Source organism: Equus asinus, chromosome 2 (assembly GCF_041296235.1).
Source record: "Equus asinus isolate D_3611 breed Donkey chromosome 2, EquAss-T2T_v2, whole genome shotgun sequence".
Taxonomy (NCBI): domain Eukaryota; kingdom Metazoa; phylum Chordata; class Mammalia; order Perissodactyla; family Equidae; genus Equus; species Equus asinus.
In genome coordinates this window covers 159,932,233-159,955,909 of record NC_091791.1, presented here as the reverse complement: position 1 = coordinate 159,955,909, position 23,677 = coordinate 159,932,233, and the positions used below count along the sequence as shown (strand labels likewise).

At 36.8% G+C, this 23,677-nt stretch overlaps 1 protein-coding gene across 1 annotated transcript in view; it reads right to left on the bottom strand.

Annotated features, from left to right (window-relative positions):
* AQR (aquarius intron-binding spliceosomal factor) overlaps positions 1-22,689 on the bottom strand; it is a 95,948-nt gene extending 73,259 nt beyond the window's left edge. The window contains exons 1-8 of the mRNA XM_014847311.3: positions 22,401-22,689; positions 17,598-17,654; positions 15,172-15,212; positions 9,130-9,165; positions 5,317-5,437; positions 3,175-3,315; positions 1,366-1,434; positions 182-282 (exon numbers count right to left, since the gene is read on the bottom strand). Coding sequence (XP_014702797.2) covers positions 182-282; positions 1,366-1,434; positions 3,175-3,315; positions 5,317-5,437; positions 9,130-9,165; positions 15,172-15,212; positions 17,598-17,654; positions 22,401-22,475 — 641 coding nt within the window. The 5' untranslated portion in view covers positions 22,476-22,689. The remainder of the gene's footprint in view (positions 1-181; positions 283-1,365; positions 1,435-3,174; positions 3,316-5,316; positions 5,438-9,129; positions 9,166-15,171; positions 15,213-17,597; positions 17,655-22,400) is intronic.
* Positions 22,690-23,677: the final 988 nt, after the last annotated feature.

Here is a 23,677-nt window from a genome sequence, read left to right as displayed (position 1 = left end):
GTGGTTTCCCCTTTAGACCTCTGTGAAAAATATTCCCATGACAGCCTAAGTAAAAGCACTTCTTAATCATTTCTTTGGTTCAGGACTATGTCAACAACAAACCAGTCCACATTATCTAAGAAGCACAATCAATATATTACAACAGAATAAACCAACATGGAACAAAGCTTTGGCAACATACTGCTCTCTTGCTTCTGGATCCATCTTTTCATCATTCTTTTTAATTAAGTTCCAGAATTTTCTTAGCTTAGGTGTCTTTTTTAATTCTAACTCCAACCGTGCCTGAAAGAGTGATGTAATATTAAATCACCAGTAACTTCAACGTTTCCAAGGATAAAGGTGAGATCAACTATTAGCTAGTTTTCTAAAGTATGCAAACAATACAGAGTAATGGACCGAAATTTGAAAGCAACATGAGAGAAACTACGAAATCTGGAAACTAAGAAACTAACAACTATATTTTTAAAATCTGTTCAATTTTAAGACTTGCTAATAAAAAAATAAGACAAAAGAAACTGCCTTTTCTAGTCAACATTTTAAGCTCAGTAATCAATTAAATTTCTTATCTCTAAAATTAAGGATTTCAGCTTGAAAAATATGAGCATTAACACTTATCAGCATGATCACTGAAGTTTGAAAAATGAGCCTGAAACAATGAACACAAAAAACAGCTATTACAAGCAAACAAGGAAATGTCCATATTACCATATTCTTTCTCATGGCACTTGCCAGTTTTTAACTATTATTAATTACTTATATGTGCCTGTTTTCATCCCCATCAATTGTACCTATGAATGAGCTTGCCTATCTGGGTGTCCGCAAAAACACCCACATGCAGGAAAAGGAATTCTGAACAAAGTATTACGCTGGAATTTGCTGGCTTTAACTTTACTCCCTAAGATCTCTGTTAACCTGGCTTTGATACCAGCACATATTATCCAATAAGGATTTGATGAAAAAATGAAGTCATTAACATTAAACACGATCCAGACCTTCTCCTATAGCTGTATGTACATTCCAATCAAGAAAATAAAAAATTCAAGCCTCCATTTAGTTTCATCTAAGACACACATAAGAATAATTATTTTGCTAAATTAACCCTCTTCTCTATAAGCACAATAGATATTATCTTATTTCACCTTATGATATTGAAATTAGGTGAAATGCATACTAGGTGCACACAAAAACTTTAAAATTGAAAAAACTACATCTATAAGTTAATGCAAAGTAAATTAGATAAATTTTCTAAGCAGGAAAGGGAATTTTTAGCTACCATTTTATAACCATATTAAAGCAACAAAATCTAAAACCACATGTTCCACTTAGAACACATATACAGCTAAGTTTCTGAAATTAAATACTTACAGGCTGTAAGCCCATCCACATTGGGAGGGAGATAAGCTGCTGTACTTGACTCCGTATCAAGTCTACTTCCTGTTTAAGGCATGAAGAGAACAAGTTTATAAACACACCAGCATTTTAACCTAAGTCATAGGGGCCTACCACCTTTTTAAGTCTTGGCAGGGGGAAACATGCCACCAATACTTTCAAATTGATGCTATTTTAATATTAAGAATTTCAATACTTTCAAAAAAACCACATTTGCAGATTTTGTATTTGCGAATTCACCTACTCACAAAAATGTGTTTGGAACCCCAAATTCAATACTCCCGGTGCTTTTGTGGTCATTCACAGACAGGACAGTACAGTGAAAAATGTTGAGTTGCCCAACTTGCAGGTTTCCAGCTGAGGCTGAACAAACTGACGCTCTGCCTTCTTGTCTCAGCTTTCATACTGTAAACACACATCCTTTATGTGATCTATTTAGTGCTACCTTTTTCACATTTTTGTGGTTTTTATTGGTGATTCTGCTATTTAAAATGGCCCCCAAGCACAGGGATGAAGTGTTGTCTAGTGTTCCTAGGTGCAGGAAGGCTGTGATGTGCCTTACGGAGAAAATATGTGAGATAAGATTCCTTCAGACTTAAGTTATAGTGCTGTTGGCTGTGAATTCAATGTTAATGAATCAACAATATATATCACATAAGGTATCTTTAAAACAGGAACATACATAAAACAAGGTTATGTACTGATCGGCTGATGAAAATATTGTGACCAGAGGCTGGCAGGAACCTAACCCTGTATTTTGCCTAGGAGCAATGGTTCAGTTTTAGCTAATTCTTTATTCACTTTATAGTGATAAAATAGTATCCACGATGACTTTACAGAACATAACTACTTCAAATAACTGACAGCATATTAAAAAGAATAAAGCATTTCAATAATAAGCTATGTTTTAAGTTAATTAAACCTAGCACCAAATACTAAGTAAATCTTGTCTTTGTTCAATTTCTGACAAGGAATTATGTCTATTTATATTAATACTTGTTTAGTTCAATAAATGTTAAAGAGATAATAGTGGCATCCACTGGGAACATCATAAATCTTTTTTGTTTTATGCCTTTACAAGCTCCATGTGAGGCAGTACATGGAAATAGGCAGTAATAACCATCCATCTATCAATATTCAGTCTTCAGGAGAAGAAGGGATCCCATGCATTCTCCTGCGTAGGTTTAAGTGCCCTATCAATTCAGAAGCACCTATCTTTAAATAAATAGGTATATACTTTCAGATAACCACAGTAGGAAAGCACAAATGAAATATTAATTACTAGAAATATTTCATTTTTTAGAAGATACTCTTATGAAGGATAAAAATGTGTCCTACACAATCCAAGAGATTTTCAAAGGTCATCCGCAACTGCCCTATTCATCAACTCAAGACATAACTCTTCTGCTGATCATCCAGTCTGTCCATGAAGCATGACTGAAAAGTAATGAAACTGGGTTTCTGCGTGTGGCTTGTGGCAGAGGTCTTAGTACTCAAAGTTCATATTAACCAGATTCTTTGCTGCTCTATCTGGAAGATTTCAGTTCTCATTATCATTTTTCTTGGTGACTAGACAGAAAAAGGAGATCAAATCCAAATCTGTTAAAAAGCAAACAGATCTTACAAAGTGGTTTTATTGAGAAGTGGTTGAAATCAAGGTTTCAGCATTATCCTCATTCCCCACTACTATGGATGAAGAGTTGGCTACAGAGGTAATCTCACCTATGTTCAACTTAAAAGAACAAGAAAACTTGAAAGTTCCCCCAAAATATAAAGTATAATTACCAAACTATTGAAGCAATGATCAAGAAAAAGCAATAAGACCGTCTGTTCATGGAGTGAAAATTCACCATCGGTTTCAGCTAATGCCGCTTTTAAGATGCACTTAAAAAAGAATGGGAAGTGGTCTGGCTTCTTCTTAAACGTCTGAAAAGAGGAAGAATAAAAATTCATTTTGAAAGGGCTTGCTCACCTTTTTCTCCCTTAAACGAACTCTGGTAGACTTTTTAGGAGACTATTAACAAAACCAAATAATTACAAAAAGACTATCTGCTTACTTATAATTAATGGTAGCAAAGCAAAATACAGGTTTCTGGCAAGACTATGAGAGAGGTGCAGAAACCTTCAGCTAATAAAATAATGATCTTAATTCCTTTATTTTCTCTGTTATGGATTACACCTATATTTAGCTTAGTCTTTGTTTTCTTATTAAGGATCTGAAATGTTTTACTTCTTCTGACAAACAAACCACATGCTTAGCAAAAATGATAGTTTTCCCACTAACTAATCTCGAGAGCCTCTCCCGCTTTACATTAGCTCTTCTACTCTTAACACGTAAATAATGTAAAAAAAAAAGCAAATAATGTAAATATATTCAAGCTTCTCTTTGATCTACCTCCCCATCTAGTTTCTGCCACATCTCTCTTCTTTCATAGACAAGTGCTTCAAATATGTGGTCTACACTAGTTGTTTTCATTCACCTCTCTAAAGCAAGGTTCCATTCACAGCACTCCCTGTAAGGTGTTACAGTTGCCAATGGACTCTTAGCAACCCTTAACTCCTTTTCAATGCGCTGAAGGCTCCTCTTCCTTTGTCACTTAAATAGCAGTGTTCTAGCCTCATTCTTCTTCTCCCCTCCCATTAGTTCAACTACCATATGTTAATGATTCTAAATAGACATCTTCAGTCCATATTTCTCTCCTTAACTCTAGAATGTAAGATTCCTCTGTCTACTAGAAAATTTCATCTAGATATTCTAAAGGCAATTTAAACTCACTAAGTCTAAAACTCAAATAATTTTGCACCTTCCAAATTATTCCTCAACCCTCCATTACCTATCTTGGTAAATGGCACTATCATCTACTATATTCAGTTGTCTAAGCCTAGAAGGTTATGAAAATTACATCCATCCCTAAGTCTACTTCAATTATCAAATCCAATCAATTCTTCTTTCTAAATCTGTGTGTAACCTCTTCTCTTAATCTGTATTGCTTTTTCTCTATTTCAAGTCCTAATCACTAAAGCGGTCTTTATAACACGCAAAGTGATCAGGTCATTTCCTAGCTCAAAAAATTCTCCCTCTACCCCTTCCTAGAGCAGCTTGAGGCCAACTTCAAGAAATCCCTAAGATCTCTCAATAAGACAAAAGGCCCACAGATACTTTGGGCTTTAGTCTGCCCAAAGATGGCACATACTTACTGAATATTTGAGAGAAGTGTTCATAGTTTTATCTTAAAGAGTCTAACACCTTCTCACTTTGGAGACCATCCCCTCAAAAAGACAACAAGTATCCACACCTTTTCTTCATTTAAAAAAAGTATGACTGGAAGGAAAGAAACTCTTTTGATGAGCTGACCATTTTATGGTGGCCAAAGAAAATCCAGAGTTTGGAACTCTACTGAACAAGCCTCTATTACACTAGCACAAAGAGAAAATGTCAGTCTATCAGAAATTTCAAAAAGGGAAAGCTGACCCCAAATCAGGGAGAAAGAGAAAATTGAAATTACAATATAAACATCTGTCTTAACTTTGGAAACACTACTTTATTCATATAACCCTACATATATATATACTCCTTGTTATGAAAAAGGACACTGAAAAATATTATCTCACTTGAGCATTATCTATTTGTGCTGATTAATTTAAATTTCACATAATCTGATGTAAAAGTCGTTATAATCCATGCCATTCTTTGTTTCAAGCACAAAGCAGAATTCAATTCATGGTAAACTGGTTTCAAGAAAATACTGAAACTGAAAGAAAACTAATATTATTTTACATATATTCATTCTTTTTCTCTACATCTACTTTATTATGGGGTAAAATTCTGTTCTAAAAGCATTATGTGTCATCAGTAAAAGTTCTGCTACTTTGTAATGGCTTATGTGAGCACAGTATGAAAGCTATCAAATAATTTAAATCTGTTACCTCCCATGCAGGGACATTTTCTCTGAATTTCTCATTCACCATACAGCATATTGACATTAAATAGGCCTTGCTGGACACCTCTGGAGAATAATTCATCCAGAGGTAATTTTCAAGATACTGGCTGTGAAGAATGAAAAGGCATAGAATTTCATTAGTTACTACCACTCATTATAATATGTCATTCACCTGGAAAAGCATAATTATTTATAACTTTCTGAAAACATTTTGAAAATCTATATAAATAGAGAATCCTTCATAAATCTACCTGTAATCTAGGTTACTGCTACCTGCTTCAAGCCTATATATAGCAACTGCAGCTTTGGGGAATGAGAGTCTTATGCTCCCAAACAGGAAGACATCAAAGGTTAATAACATACGTAATTATCATCATCAGAACACTGGATATTCCCTTATCTATGGCTCTTTGTGAAGTACAAAAGAAAAATATCTCACAAATATCAACAACAAAATGACATAATGCGCAGTTTCACAGATAAATGTATCTGAGACGTTAATGCTAACTCATATGAGAACCAAATGACTTCCAGAAACTAAGAAAGAGACTTAATAATAAAAAAAAAGCTTTGTAATACTTCATTTACAAGGTATTCAAAAATAAGTCAGTTTTCAAGGTAACTGGCATTTTACCTTCAGGACACCAAAATTCTTATTTTAAGACTGTGGTGAAAGTATTCCTAAACAAACAAGTATTTTTGATTTCTAAAACATGACTTAGCCATTTCTTATCATTCAGGGTATCATTCATTACTGTACTGGGATGTAAAACAGTCTCAAGTACTACTGAAGAAAAGCAGGACTTTTTGCTCCTACTTTAAATCACTCCACATGCATGTTTCAATCACACATGCATGTGTGCACACACACAGTTAAGCGTTTTAGATTCTGCTGTCGCACTATTAATTTTTCTACTTTCTCTTATACTTCAAAGGTCTGCTCACACTGGCATTTCCATGGGTCTATCTTTAGCAACCCTTACTTAAATTTGCAATAGTCTAGGAAACTTGATAAGTAGGATTTTACCCAAAATAATGGTTAAAGGCCCTAAACAAGAGACTAGAGTGCTCTTTCATAAATAAAATGCATGAAGCTTCACTTCATTCCTTTCTTACAAGTTTAAATTCCTTTTCCCTGAATTACGTGCTTTAGAACTTCCGTCAGCCATAGTTTGTTAGTGTTAATCTATCCAAAATTTCTGTATTTCATGGCAGTTTAGCTGGTTATAGGATTCTTTCCAGGTTGATAGTGATTGTTTCCTATGTACTAGTATCATTCTATTATCTTCTCTATTATTACAACTGGGAAATCTATAATCAATCTATTTGTCCTTCTTCCTCTTTGGATAATCTTTTTTCTCAGGCAGACTTTAAGATCTTCACTCTGTCTTTGTTGTTCTGCAGTTGCTCTGTTCAGAATTTATGGTACTCCCCGAATCTAAAAGACTCATATGTTTCAACAGTAGAAAATTCTTAACCATCATCTATTCTAAATTGCCAGGCTCCCATTGTCAATAAATCTCTTCTAAAATTCCTACTGGATCTTCTCATTGTAGCCTCCATATCTCTTAATTTCCTTTTATATTTTTCATCTCTATTTATCTTTGCTATTATCTAGATAATTTCTTCAGATCTATATTCTAGTTCACTAATTCCCTCTTTAGCTGTGTCTAATCTGCTATTTAATTTGTCCATTGAGTTTTTAAGTTTCAATGACTTTTATTTCCATTTTTTCCCAAATATGTCTATTTCCCATGTTTTGCTCCTTGTTCACATATTCTATTTATTCTCTCATACTCATAATAATTTAAAACATAATGATTGACAGTGTATATGAATTATTTAATTACCTAAGGTTCTTGGGGGGGTGGGAGGGTGTAATTCTGTCCTTTGTTGTTTTGACTAACTCTTGCTTATAGGATCAATTATCCTAATATGCTTTGTAATTTGGGAGTTTGAACTCACTATTACCAGTTTTATCTATAGGAATTTTTTGCAATGCAGCTGGAATACATATCCTTCTGGAGTATCTTTATATTTGCTTCTGCAGACGCCCCAGGGATATCACAGGCTTGCCACAGTTTTTAATAGTAATGTCTTGGGGGATATCACAGGCTTGCCACAGTTTTTAATAGTAATGTCTTGGCTTTGGTGTTATGTGACTACATGGTAAACTCCAAACTTACTCTTTACAATTTTAGGTGAGGAAACTGAGAATATGAGAGTCACAATTTGCTTAAGATAATAGAGTTATCTCCATGGTATACAGATGATACAGAGCTGACTCCAAACTGCATCTCTTTTCTCTAAACTTAAGGATTGTTCAATTACTCCCTGATCCTATCCCAGCAATTATAGCAAATGTAATTTACATAACATGTATTTCTGATAAGTTTCACCAACAGAAACCCTTTTCTTTCTTAGTTCATTCTCCCAGCCACTTTCCCCATGCCATCTCACATTCCATTCTAGCAAGAGACCATCAATTATCTCTACTACAAACTTTAGTTATGTTTGCAGGTTGGTATAGAGAAAACGTCATTCTCACATAGAGAGTTCATTAAAGCTAACAGCCTGCCTTTTCAGTTATTAAAAATCTTTCACTGTTATTGGTGCCTTCAATCTGTTCTGCTGCTTTCTCCTTCAGTTATTGCAATTCTTTTGGTTTCTGATATTTGCCTGGACTGTAGAATTCTAGTTTTATCCTAATTGTATATCAGTATCCTCTTGATTTTTATCTGTCTTTTTGAAAGATGACATGATATGGTGGAAAGGGCATTATTAATCTAAGGGAGTCCAATTTCTAGCCTCAATGTTCTCCTCTATAAAATAAGGAAGATCTTACTTGGGTTATAGTGAGGATTAAATGAGATCAAATATTTCTTAGGCTATAGTAGGCACTCAACTTACTAGTTAATTTATAATTATAAACTTCAATTTCCCTCTGTAAAAATGATTAAGACCACCTACTTCATGACACTTTTTTCAGGATCAAATCAGTATTTGCAGGAAGTAACAGTTGTACATACAGAGACTCTGACCTCTGATGCAGACAAGACCTCAAGGCAGCATGGAGAAGTGGAAAAATCACGAGCTTTGCATTGTCACCCCAGTTCTATCAATTACTTAACTGCATTATGTTGAACAAATTGCTTAACCTCTCTGATCTCAGTTTCTTCTTCCAATAAATAGAAATGATAATACTTATTAGCAGAGCTGCTGTGAGTGTTCTGTATATAAAATGTTTTAACACTGTGCCTAGTACAAGACAAGGTTCAATAAATGGTAAATATTACTATCACCAACAACAACCCTGGCTTTTATTTTCAGCCTAGTGGCCACACCTGATTGTAACATGATCTAATATACTTCATAATCTAAAAATTCTGTTTGGTCTGAAATATTTATGTAATAAGTGGCTAGGTCAGAACAATGCTGCCTTGCTAATAACTTAGCTTGGCAGGGAAAAAGTGGCTATAGAAATGAACTCCAATTTACTTCTACTGATCACTAGAAGAATCAAGTAAGAGTTCAGAAATTGCTCAGCAGACCCTATCTTAATTAACTAGTGATAAACAATTCAAATACAAGTTATTTGGAGCAAGGGACAATGGAGCATCATCTTTGAAAACAAAGGATATCATACACATACTCCAAAATAAGCCAATCACAAAAATATAAATCTTCAAAAATTTAGACTCATTTCCTTAACCACTCAAAGAAATGTACAGAAAATTTAGCTAAAAGTTAAATCACGCTGTCATCTTTAACTTTATCAAAGTAAGGCCTTTTAACTCACCTAAATTCCAAGAGCATTATTTTTCTGATGGCAAACCTAAAAGTACAAAAATAAACAATAAAAATGTTTAAATACAGAATATAAACATTTCAGAGTTATTCATGCAGACACAATTTGGAACTTTATTTTAATACTGGCTCACATATCAGAATAATCATATTTTAATACGCATTGAAAAAAGCAAATTTTGCTTTTGTGTTTTTTGTTTGTATTTTGACAGGGTGGTTTATTTTATTTTTATAAACTAAGAACAGTTATTTAAGTGAAATCTTATCCTATCCATATAACAAACACAATCAGTACTATGACATCCTAGGACATCAGATATAGATTAATAAGCTGAATAATTTTAATCAAAACACAAATGTTCATCATTATTCATAATATTGGATCACAACTGCCAAAAGCTGGCCTGTCTCAATTTCTTAAGCACTGACCAACATTCTTTTATTTAATACTCAAATGGAAACAATCTGAAGTCATGCCCTCCTAAAAGCACAAGGGATAAATGAATCTATATCACAAACATGGGAATCAGACTTTTCACATGCTTCACAGTCTTGACATTAAGTCTAAAATATTAGAAAATTGTGGAGGGAATATCGGATATCTCTCTCTATTATACTGGGTTTTTTTAATGTAAGTACTTTCTTTTATGTTAATAAACAATGTTGTAGTTACCAGGTATCTAATGGCAGGTTCAAATGTTCACCAATTTAGTTTTATCATTCTGTATACTAAAAGCAAAGTAGCCAAACCAGAACACTGCCACTAGAAAACAGCCCCTAGCTTTGAAAATTAAATGTGTTATGCATTGTAATGCCCCAAGAGACCACTGTTCTGTCAAAATCTTACTCCACTGATCTCTGATCGCTTAAATAGTTTCACTGAACAAGCCATGTCACAGATCTAGAGACAGAATGAAATAAACGTTTTTACTGTGCAAAAGCACAAAGAGAGAACACTGCCAAGGTACTGGCTTCTACAGCCAGCCAGGCCACTGAGTGGATACAACATCTTCTGTGTCAGACACACTCTAAACCTCCAGCAGACATTTCACTTTAATTGCACGTTGGACAACAGAATTCACTCAGTGCCCATTATGCACACAACTGCACACTTAATTTCCTCAGCCACAAATGGGACCTCATGATGAAAGAAAGTAAGTCCTGGCTCATGAGACAGAAGATCAGTATTCTAGTCATGACTCAGTTTGCCTTGACATGTTTTTTTTTTTTTTTTGGACGATTAGCCCTGAGCTAACATCTGCTGCCAATCCTCTTCTTTTTGCTGAGGAAGACTGTCCCTGAGCTAACATCCGTGGCCATTTTCCTCTACTTTATATGTGGGACGCCTGCCACAGTATGGCTTGACAAGTGGTACATAGATGCACACCCAGGATCCAAACCAGCATGTGGGAACTTAACTGCTGTGTCATTGGACTGGCCCACTGACAACACCTTTTAAACATTCTGGGACCCAGTTTCCTCGTGTACAAACGAGGTAGAGTGGCCAATGTATTTTTGGATGACTGGACAAGAGAAAAATAAGTCTTGATAGGGCAAGATAAAGCAAAAACACTCTGAGAAACATTCGATTTCTCAATTAGCAATCTTGGTGGCATTCATTAAATTTAGAGTTTTATGCTTCTGCCAATAAACTTTCTGAGCCAGATAAAGTCAAGAGTTTAACTAAAGATACATATATAAGATACAAGAATGGGTGTAGTTAGGAACCAGACATCACGCCAGAAGAACTTTAAAGATAAGGATGAAAAGTTACAAGTAATAATGACAGACGTAAATAATATAAAGGATTTGGGGATGGTTATTTTTTTTTAGTTACCAATATTACTGCAAGCATGCTCTGTGCCTGACACAGTACCAAGGGCTTAACATGCATTTCACTAAATCTTCCCAAAGTTGGATAATATATGTACAATAAACTGGGTCCTTTAACTGTACTATTAACTAGATGATTAAATTTGATAGGGAAAAGAGTGGGGAAGGGCATGCATGTGGGAATTTCTTTGCTGCTATGCCTGCCCTCTGCTTCCTCTCTTGGGATATAGTTGTGTGAAAACATGAGGTCTGGAGCTGTGGCCGCCCCCTTGCAACCCTGTAGGGAAAGCAAAAAAAAAATCACTACAAGGCTGACAAGGGCCCTGATGTTATGGACTTCTGAACTACTTATTTTCAGATTTACTGTTAAATAGACGAAAAAAAAAATCGTAATTGTGAACAAAAGAAGCCAGACACAAACGAGTACATACTATATAATTCCATTTGTTTAAAGTTCAAAAACAAGCAAAACTAAACTACAGTGTTCACGTTCGCATACTTACATACTAAAATGGTAAAGCAAAGGACCAAGCAAGGGCTTCTGGGATGCTAACAATGTTGGCTTTTATTACTTTGGTGGTGGTTATGAATTATAATAATTCAGAAGGCTATATACATTTCTGTTTTATGTCCTTTTTGGTATTACGTTTCATAGTAAAGAGGTTTAAACAGTTTTAATAAAAATAAACACTGACAAAAGTAAATTGTTCTATAACTCATTCTTTGTTCCAGCATAGAAATCACTTAGGTGGATTCATAGCAGGATGAATAATCATACCAAAATATGCTGGCTCAGAGAGCTGTAAGGGGCAATGAACCCTGTGCTATTTAAGAACAGAGTACTGGATGAGTCAGAGAACCAGGACTCAATACCTGGCTCTGCCTCTAACTACAGGCAGACATCTTGGGCTAGTTACTTAACCTCTCTGTACTGTGGTTTCCTCTCTCATAAAATGAGGATCAAAACAGTGACTATCGCAGGGTTGTTGCGAGAACAAACAAGCGACTACTATATGCAAGATGCTTAGAACAGAAACTGGCACATGGTAAGCACTTAAGAAATAATAGTTACTATTATTTTTAATATTTTAAAATCAAAGAGATAAAAATAGGTTAAGACAAGCTTGCCAAATTTGATAACGGTAAAGATAGCAAATACAAATCAATTGTGTGATAGACCACACATTATAAGGCTGATTGGGCAATATGATATTTTAAGATGTACTTAATTTTGAGATCCTAGAAGTGATCATTTAGACCACAAAAATATTAAGAACTGATTGATTTATTTTTCAGATGCCTCCTAGGAAAACACAGCTGATGTGCAAAAAATGTACATTATAAGAGCCTTAGTGTATAATATTAAGAGTATGTACCTTATGGCTATAAACTGTCTATTTTGACAGCCTACAAACAAGTTAATAAATCTTCTATCAAGCCATTCCACAATAATGAAGATACTATGAGCACATAACTCAGCAAAACAGCTTCCTCAGGCACCAGTCTAAAAAATAGTCACCTAAAATTTTAAATATATAGTATGGTTTATGTGTTACAAAAGTGCACTTAACTTTTTGAACTTTTGAGATTTGGGGAGAGAATGCAATCTGTTCACTTTTATTAAAGTATTCAAAAATGTATAGAAGATGAGAATGCCTGTTAAGAGTGCCAGGATAAATCTTAGTAAACCCGGCCAATGACAGTTACTTCTTTCAGAAATTAAAAATAATGTAGCCAAGACTATGTAAGTTAAAAATCATTAGCAGCTTTCAGTTATTAGTTATACAAAAATTATCTTCAAAGAAGACAGGTGTAAACAAAAGTTTAAATGAAAAAACAAAAAAAAACAAGCAATTACTATCCACTGGAAAGCCTATTCTGAAGAGTTAGAGAACGCCTTCTGAAGGTTCAAGATAATTTCCAGATTGGTATATCCTTAATATATAAGAATAAAGGGATCCTAGGGGGTCAGCCCCGTGGTCGAGTGGTTAAATTCGCGCACTCCACTTTGATGGCCCGGGGTTTCACCAGTTGGGATCCCAGGCGCTGACGCGGCACCACTCATCAGGCCATGCTGAGGTTACATCTCACATAGCACAACCAGGAGCTACAGCTAGAATATACAACTATGTACTGGGGAGCTTTGGGGAGAAGGGAAAAACCAAACCAAAACAAAAAAGATTGGCAACAGATACTAGCTCAGGTGCCAATCTTTAAGAAAAAAAAAAAAGGATCCTAGAATTTATCTACCCACTCATCTTTAGTTAAGTTTACTCAGGCAATTTCATCCATACCCATATCTTCAGATCAACAAGTCATACATTATATATCTGCTCAAATGTCCTGTCTTCAAAGAGGATTTCTGCCTGATCATTCAGTCTGAAATAGCAACCCTTGTCACCATACCTTAACCACACTTTAATTCATAGCACTTACTACCTGCTGACATTACATATCTGTACATTTCTTGTCTGTCCAGACTAGAATCACAACATAAGCTCCATGAGTAAAGACTTTATCCACTGTTGTAGCCTTAGCATTGAAACTGTGGTTGATACAAAGTAGGTTCAACCCAAACCTCTCTTCTGAGCTCCACACCTAGATATTCAACTGCTTATTCTCCATCTCCATCTCCATGGCTCTTTAGTGCCTAGAATTCAACATTTCCAAAAGTGAACTAACAATCTACGCCCAATCGCCGCCTCCCCAACAACAACAACAAAAGTCAGTAGCGGCACCACTTATCACCTAACAACCTAAGTCAAAAACTTTGGGGTCATCCTTGATTCCTCCCTTTTCTTCACCCACCACATCCAACCACCAATCATCTATATACTTCTGTCTCTCTCAACTTGGCAAGTCCTCTCCACCTCAAACTTTCCACGCTAGTCTAAGCCATCATTATCTTGAACCTGACTACTACGATATTCACTTAACAAGTTTCCTGCCTGTTGCTCCTTCCAAATTCTTTTTAAAATATCACCATCATGCTTACAATGCTTCACTGGCTTCCCACTGCTCCTGAAATAAAAAACAAAATCCTTAACACGTTCTTTGGCCCTGCCTGTTTCTACAGCCTCACAAATCAATCATTAAAACAAAATAGCCTCTTATTTTGACAATGCCACGGATTTGCCTTCACTATATTTAGTAAAACTTACCTCCTAACAAACATATGAAAAACTATCAAATCTGAAATTTTGTAAGGTCTGTGACATTCATAACCTAATGTTTCTATTTCATATTAAAACATTTAGTCAATTGTCCTTTTAAAATACTCATTGGACATATATGTCTACAGGTGCAGATATGGAAATATGCCCAAATACAGTTAAATTAAAAAAGAAAAGGCATGATGCAGAATGATATGTAAAATACAAACTTTTTGCGTTTAAAAAAAAAAACCGACATGAGGGACTGGAACAGATATATACATAAATAAATAAACTGAGGGTTAAGGGACAGGGAATAAGATTTCTTGAAACTCACCCACTTCTGTACATTGTTCAAAAATAATTATTATTTTATATGTATTTTATACATTATGTATAAAATACATTTATTATTATTTTTTTTTTGAGGAAGATCAGCCCTGAGCTAACTACTGCCAATCTTCCTCTTTTTGCTGAGGAAGACTGGCCCTGAGCTAACATCCATGCCCACCTTCCTCTATTTTATATGTGGGACGCCTACCACAGCATGGCTTTTTGCCAAGCAGTGCCATGTCCGCACCCAGGATCTGAACCCAAAACCCCGTGCTGCCAAGAAGCGCAACGTGTGAACTCAACCGCTGCGCCAACGGGCCGGCCCCCATTTTTTATTATTTTGAATTTAACTATTGTTTATGTTTTACTTTTATAATTTTTAAATAGTTTTTGTTTAAGATTTATCAGAAAATGATAAGATAATTAGTATTAGTTGAATTGAAATAAAATCTCCATGTTTACTCTCCCTCCTCGCATGTCTTCAAAAACAAAATAAACCCTATGTGATTTAATCCCTCTAATCTGAGCCAAAAATGAGAACAAAGAAATAACTTATGATTCTTCAGCAGATAAAGTTTTTCTAGCCACAGTCTCCCTGATAACCAAATCAAAGAAAAATAGTTCCCAATTTACGATCACATTTAGTTTAGAAGTTCAGGTGATATCCAACTCGGTCCCACCTAATCCCTATTTAGGAAAACTGAACTCATTCCTACCTTGATTTGACAATTTCTTTCTCATATATATCTTCAATAACCTGTTAACGAAAACATAAAAATGTTTAATATCTCAATCTTTTTTCAGACCTTAAATTAATAGTCTTGCATCACTGAGACTACAGAAAATAAGTTGGTTTAGAATAGCTATGAAATATTACTGCTATTGAAGTAATACTTAAGAGATTTTTCATAATCCATTACATTCCTAAAAACGTGAAATAACAGAAGGTAAAGTACTAGAAAAAGATAAATAAAATATATCTACATAAAAATAGCCATAGAAACAATCATTAAAATGATGTTCTCATAATACTCCTAGGGAAAATAAAAATTCACAAATAAGAATATTTTTTAAGACAATTTTAAAATGTATAAATGTTCTCAGACTCCATTTAGGAGTTATAATAGTGTACTTTCAAAAGCCAGACAGAAAGTAAATTAAAAGTGTGAAGACATAATAGAAGCAAATGCTAACTGTTACATCCTATTTTCAAATGCATATGATAAAGCCTCAGAATTTCAAATCATTTGAGTTAGGGTGGCCAGGATGGGGTATTAAGAATTCAGGCTCTAGAGTTGGAAGCCTGGTTTAAACCATCTACCATCACTGCTGACGGCTAGGACCCTTGCCTAGGACAGCTGAAAGACTCCGTTTCCCAATCCACAAAAAGGATCCAATAATACAAAGTACCCCACGGGGTTGCTGCACATAAGATACTGCATGTAAAGAATTTAGTGAAAGTCCTGGCACATGGGGAGTCTTTAATAACAGTTATCAAGTAGCAGAAGTAATAGAAGTGCTAGTGAAAATAGCAGTAAAAAAAAAAAATCCTACTGTCAAATTATCAAGTGCTTTAACATGGTATAATATATTGTACGGTAACAATACTGTCTTTTAACTGCTCCAAGTATATTTGTCATATAAATATTTGCGGGTGGATGAAGGGGAAGACAACAAGGCAAGCAACTTTTGTTCAATTTAGAGGGAATTTCCTATTATTACTTTTCTCATCAAAATTCAAATTAAATAATAAAATAAAGGGCATAATCTTCTTTAAATACCAACCTATAATAAAACTCTTCTAAACAGGCATACATAGATTTATCCAGAATTATCACTAGTGTTAACCAAAATGATCTGGATATAAATTTAATCTCTAAAAACTTTAATCTAATTAAGTTCAACTCAACCTAGTAGTGTCATCAAGATATTTTTGTTATTAATGAAAAATAACCTTAGGAACCCCCAGGTTCAACATACACAAACACAAACATAAACAAACAGCATATAGTAAGATAAAGCAACTCTGCTGGTAATTAAGAGTAATTAATATATGCCATGTTTATGAGTATCTTCCTGATAAATAAAATGGGATTATTGGTAAAACAAAAATATATTTATAAATGAAACATTTAAGCTCAAAAAACATAAGACATTCTGGGTTAAGTTCAATTTTACCAAGGATGCCTAAAGCATCACAATTCAATTTATAATGGCAGACAAAGTCAGTCTTCATTTCTTATTAAATGGAATGCAATATTTCAGCTCTATTTTATTTAAAGACCTCTCTTTAAGAACCTATTCCAGGGGCTGGCCCCGTGGCCAAGTGGTTAAGTTCGTGCGCTCCGCTGCAGCCGGCCCAGTGTTTCGTTGGTTCGACTCCTGGGCGTGGACATGGCACCATTCATCAAACCACGCTGAGGCAGCATCCCACATGCCACAACTAGAAGGACCCACAACGAAGAATATACAACTATGTACCAGGGGACTTTGGGGAGAAAAAGGAAAAAATAAAATCTTAAAAAAAAAAAAACAACCTATTCCAGTGAGAATTAATCCTAGATTTAGGAATTCTTCCTTTCATTTATCCTAAATTGCTTCAACTGAACTATAAGTCCATTCCCTTATTGATTATTGGTCCTTAATCATCTAATCCTCAACACTAAACAACTCTCACTTCTTGACCATTATTACAGATCTTTATCTCAGTTCCTCAAGCAAAAAGTACCAGAGAAATAGATTCTATCCTAAATGAACTGTCAAAAATTGTACAAAAATTTCTGTATATTTACAAAGATATTCATTACATGGTCATTTATAATAATAATAAATTGAATTAAAAACAAGCTAAGAATCTGTAAACAGGAAAATGATTAAATAAATTACATACTTTTTTTTTAAGTTTAATACAACAAAATGATAGTAGAGGTTATCTCTGGGTAGTGATTTTTAGTTCCTTATGTGTAACTTCTGTATTTTCTAAATTTTCTAACATGAGTAATTATTAGTTTGATGATAATTAGAAAACTATATTTCTAACTTTTTAAAAAATTATGGAACTCTTTTGTTGAATTAGCCCTTAAAAAAGAGATACAAAGAACGTACTTATTGAAAAAGCATGATATAAACCAAAAACACTTACCTTTATATCAAAAGGTGATTTTTTCTTGATATGAGGAGCCCAGTATTTACATGCTAACTGCAAAAGTAAACAATATAGACGGTAAGTCACAGTTTCACACCATTGTAGAGCTGGAAGATTGAGCTCATTCAGTGACAAGCTGCTTCCTAACAGGACACTCCTGGCATTGAAGGACAGACTAATTCTACCTCCCAAGAGGACTATATGGGCATGCAGGCCAGTTAGCATCCTTGGCCCCAACCCAGTAAATGACAGTCATGCCCTGCAGTGCACCCTGCCACTGTGATGTAAAAAACAAAATGTACTTTTCCAATCACCCTTAGGGAAACAATAGGGCCCAGTTAATGCACACCGTCAAACATCTTCAGCATACTGATAAGGAAACCCTGGTCTAGAAAGATTAATAAGCTGCCCAAGATTACAATCAGTTACAAGTTGAGCCAGAATTAAAAACCAGGTTCAAAATCTTCAGGAATGTTGATCTGTAAAACAATAACCTTTAAATGATTAGTACACACATAAGCAAACCTAAAATAACTGTAGTCTATAAACAGGTTATTACAGAGAATAAAAGAGTTGGTATATTGCAGATTAGGTTTCACCTGGAAATTGTGAATTTTAAATTCAGTCATGTGCTGCATAACAACATTTCAGTTAATGACAGACCACATATACGACAGTGCTCCTGTAAGACTAGGTGTGTAGTAGGCTATACCATCTAGGTTTGTGTAGGCACACTCTAGGATGTTTGCACAACGATGAAATTGCCTAATGATCCATTTCTCAGAATGTATGCCCATTATTAAGCGACACACGACTGTACACATATACAATGTTTCCAGAAAATTAGATGGACTGTATAACATTCAAGAAACAACATGGTCTTATTGATAGGTTTTTTTTAAAAGAAACTAAATTACAAATCTCTTGAAAAATAGCAAACTCTGGTGGGCGCACAAAGACTCAATATATTTAAAAAAAGGTGAGTCTGTACAGTGTCTGGCATATTGGAGGCACTCAAATAAAGCTGATGGATAGATGTATGCACGCATGGATGCAGAGATGAATAGATGAATGAAGCACAATCTGAAATGTTACCTCTGCTATGAGGCTTTCCTCAACCCCACCTGATGGTAACAATTTGCTTCTTCCTTGTCTTCCTTTTGTAAATAACTCTATTACAATCTTATCTTTCAGGATTATTAATCACTTAATTGCTTAGCTACCTTTCCTGTCCGCTTAATTGGAACACTAAAGAGATGGAACCTATGTAGTCTTGGCTTCTATAGCTAAGTGCCTATCCCAGTCAACCCACTTAAAGAGCATCTCAAGCAGTGAGGACACCGGCCCTGAGGAAAAGTCTCTCAAAAACATTTCAGCAATGGCCCACTTATACGACACTTTCCCAAATTATCAATCACTCGCTAACCACACATAAAATACTCACTTCACCCCCAATTATTCTGCAGTATCCTCACTTCCTCATTCTGCTCCCTATGGGCATCACACAAAATCAGCTGAGCTGTCTTTTCCTTACATCACACCCTTAAGACAACTGAATCTGATCTGTTTTCATGGATTCAGGGACTTCTAAATAAATACGTAAATCCTATCTTCTGATCCAAATTGCTTACTATATATCTCTACTTCATTAAAAATCTAGCAAACATTTATTAAGCATCTATCATGCCTCTTTTTTCTCTCTGAGTTTCTCCTTTTCCTTGAGGTCTAACCTGTGACCTCTCAGACACTACCAGCTCCAAGAATATACTGCCCTCCCCCACAGTCGCTAGTCTCATGTAAAATAGAAACTCTTTCCATTATCCACTTATGCATAGCTATGACAACATAAATTGTTCAAAACAAATCTTACCAAAAGACAAACAGGAAATTAAAAAACAGCGTTAAAAAACTGAGGTCACAAAGTTCAGATCTCTGATTTTCTTAAAACCAAATTTTAACCTCTACATCTTATACATTCAACAATAATTAAGAGGCACCTTCTCTGGTTAGATGTGCCAGGTGCTGATAAATCAAAATTTAAAAAAAAAGAAAAAGAACCTTAGTCCACCATGTCCCCTCTAGCTGGAAAATCCATTTCTCTACCTTCCTATTTATGTTTCAAAGTTCATCTAAAATGGCACTTCCTCAATGAGAAGATTCTTTCCTTAGACAAATGTAATCATTCAAAACTCTGTTCTCAAAGCGCTTCCTTCAAATCTCTATTCTGGCATTTATCACACTAAACTATGATGAGTTCTTTAAGTCTCTTAAAGTCTCCTTCCACAGACTGTGAACTCCCTGAAGATAGGGATCACATTTTATTCATCTTTGCAGCCTAGAGGAGCCCAAAACAGTATCTGGCAAATATTAGGCATTAATGTTTACTATCATGGCCCACGACTGCTGAGAACGTTCATTCCCCCCGCTACCTCTTAACGTCCTAGTATGTTTATTCATTAATTAACTCATTTATTCTTAGAACAAATATTCATCGCACAATGTGAGCCTAATACAAAGCTAGGTGCTGCGAGTACCTGCGGAATAAAACAGACATGGTCTCTAGCCTCAGCTCTCATAATCTAATACAGGACACAATAAACTGTTAAACATTTATAAACAACATTCTCTAAGACGTCTCAGTCAATTCTACAGCTTTAAATACAATCTTGGGTCATTAACTCCCAAATTTATATTTAAGCCCAGATTTTGCCAACATGCTTTAGACTCACATATTCAACTGCCTTCTCAACATTTTCAACTGAATGTCTACCAGGCACCTCACACTTAACATGGCCAACCAGAACCCTTGATATTCCCCACTAAATCCTCTTCTTTCCCAGTCTTCCCTATCTCAGTAACTGCCCCAATCATTCACTCAGTTGTTCAAGCTATGCTCAGTTTGTCTCTTCCTCCACCCCTCCACAATCAAGCATCAAGTCCCACCGCTTCTAGCTTTAGAAAACATCAGTCAACCACAATCTTTAATAGTAGAGGTCACCATCATCTCTTACCTGGACTAACTGGTAACCCTATACTTTTCTTCTCCCATCCCCATCCAATTTCCACAGATTAGCCAGAGTGATCTTTCTAAAATATTATTCAAAGAACCACAATTAAAATCAACCGTATTTAGAATAAAATCTAAACTTCTTACCTCAGCCTCCAAAACTGTCTATGACCTGGTCCCCCTCCATACTCTCCATCCTCCTCTCATACCATTCTCCCTCTTTTGATGTTCGCTACCCTGGCCTTCTTTATATCCACACCGTGAGGAATTTGCACTTGCTATTCCCCGGATGTTTCCCTGCTCTTCCCAAAACTGGCTCTTTTTTTGCATTCAGGTCTCAGCTCAAATGTCACCTCAGGACTTTGCTGACTGCCTCTCATATACCCCACCCCAGTCACCGCCACAACACCTTGTTTCATTTTCCTGACAGCACTTATCACCATTCGAAACTATACTGTTCATTTGTCTGACTCATCCCTCTAAAATGCAGGCTCCATGAGAGGAGAACACTAAGAAATAACTTTTACCACAAAAACGCAGGAATATGGGAAAGGGGAGATCTAATGTAGTTTAACCTGCCAGGAAAAGCCTCCCCAAAGTAATGTAATGGATGACAATGAATTAACCACATAAAGGAAGGTGGGAAAAAGTGAAGATTCCAAGCAGAGAGAACAATGGTGAAAGGTCAGGAGGTGACAGATAGGGTGGCACATCCCAGTAAATGCAGTTTAGTATGGTTAAAGCACAGAGTTGGAAAGCGAGAGGAAACTGGAAACAAGCACAGGCCAGATCACACAAGACTCTTCAGGATTCTGGTCATTATCCTAAGGGCAATAGAGCTCTTCAAAGATTTTAAGAAGGTAAGTGATACGATCAGATTTTTGCATTTGTGTAAAATCACTCTGACAACAACAGGAAGGATGGACTGGAGGAGAGCAAGAGGAAAGACAAGACGATAGGTTAGGATGCCTAGGTCCAGGTGGCAAACGATGGCAACCTGGCTTGGGGTATAGAAGTGCAGAGAAGCAGACAGATTTAACAGATATTTAGAATGTAGAAATGTAGGGGTTACAGGGAACGGAGGACTCAAAATGCCTCTCAGGCTTCTGCCTTGGCAAATCCGCTAAGACAAGGAACAAAGCAGCAGCAGGTGGGATAACGACTTCTGCAGTGAGCTACTCGCACTCTTATCCAATTCCCAAAGCATCGAGTAAAGACTAGAAATGTTGCTGAGGGCTACAGGTCTGTGCTGTCCTATGCAAAGCCGACCGCGGTTCAGTGCCACAAAGTAAACGGGTTGTAAACGAACGCTCTCTGACGACAGGATGGCTCTCTCATAGATGCATCGCCTTGGAGCAGGGGTCTTGCCAGATTCCCGCCACATCGCTCAAAAGCCTACCTCCCTCTATGGCTAAGAAAGAGCCATTCCTTCCTCAACCGTCAGTTCAGCATCACCTCTGCCAGGAAACCTCCTAGCCAGTCTCAGGTAGACTGCGTGTTCCCTCTGTGAAGCCATCGCTCCTGCGACAGGCTCTAAGGCAGCACAGCTCGCATAGGAGCTTCCTTTCCATGGGTCCGCCTTCCCTGGAACGTGAACTCCTCAGGCAGCGGCCTGGTATCCCCCAGCACAGTGGCCGACACATAGCAGAAATTCAGTAAAAAGACGTGAGTGAACGCACTGACCACCGAATGTGCCTCCCGGGTGCTCTCAGTCCCAAGAAAACTCCCACCCCCAGGCCTCGAGGCCCTGACGTCTTCATCCCTTCACACATACCAGCCTCGCCCGAGCGTACCTGGGTCACGAACTCCGCGTTGATCTGGGACACCGTAGGGGCCACGATTTTCTTGGGCTGAGCAGGGGTCGCCATGGCAGCACTCTCCCTCCGCCCCAGTGGCGAAGAAAGGACCGCTCCAAGCAGCGGCGAACCAGACGCACACGCCTAAGACGGGGCTGTGGCTTTCCAACCCCCCGCTCCCCAACGCAAAAACCCGCCGGCCGGATACCCCCAGCTCTCACAATCACACAAGGAATGCGCCCCGCAGCCCGTACATTTCCCCGGAAGCGGAACGGAAATAGGCCGGAAGTCCATGCAAGCGTGGGTCTGAGCTAGAGAGGCAAGGGCTTCGACCTCCCTCTCACGCGCCCCCAGCGGGCATGTGGAAGAAGACACCCAGCAGGCCTGGCTGGGCTCTCAGTGAGGGGACAAGTAGATGGCGTTGGTTGATGGTTTCTCGTGGTAGGGTGAGGGGGAGCGGGAGCTTTGGAGTTTCTTTCAATCCCCCAAAAAGCAGTAGTACCCAAAAAACCCCATAGACTGGGAATGCAGGGCTTGGTTTTAACTTTTGTTAACAGATTCATAGAGGTATGTTGATGTACAACGAACTGCACATATTTAGAGTATAAAATTTAATCCGTTTTCACGTAATCATACGTCCGTGAAACCATCGCCCAAATCGTGATAATAAGCATATTCAACTAAAAGTTTCCTGGTGTTCTTTTGCAAGCCATCCCCATCGCCACTCCTACCACCCATTCTCAGGCAATCACAGATCTGCTTTCTGACACTGTAGATGTAGAGATTACTTTACCTTTTATAGAATTTTATATAGACGAAATAGTACAGGGTGTGCTTTTTTTTCTTCTTTCACTCGACATGATTTTGAGATTCATCCATGTGGATGCACGTATTAGTAATTCACTCTTTTTTATTGCTGAGTAGCAGTCTATTTGACAGATATACCACAGTTTATTAATCTAGTCATCTCTGGATGAACATTTGGATTGTTTCCAGCTTTTGTCTGTTATAAATAAAGCTGCTATGACCATTTGTGTATGTATATGTTCTGCCACACGCCCAGCTGGGCGAGCAGTGTGGGACAGGTTGCTGAGAGACCAAAGAAGAGACCAAAGAAAAGTCCAGGAGACAGCAAATAAGACATAGGGGTTTATTGGGAGTTACTTACAGGGAAGATCCAGTGGCAGCTGGCCAGACAGCAATGCGCACCTGCTATCATCCCGAGAGAAGCTTGCTTAAGCAGGCAGAGGAACAAATGCTGTGTGCTTGCCAAG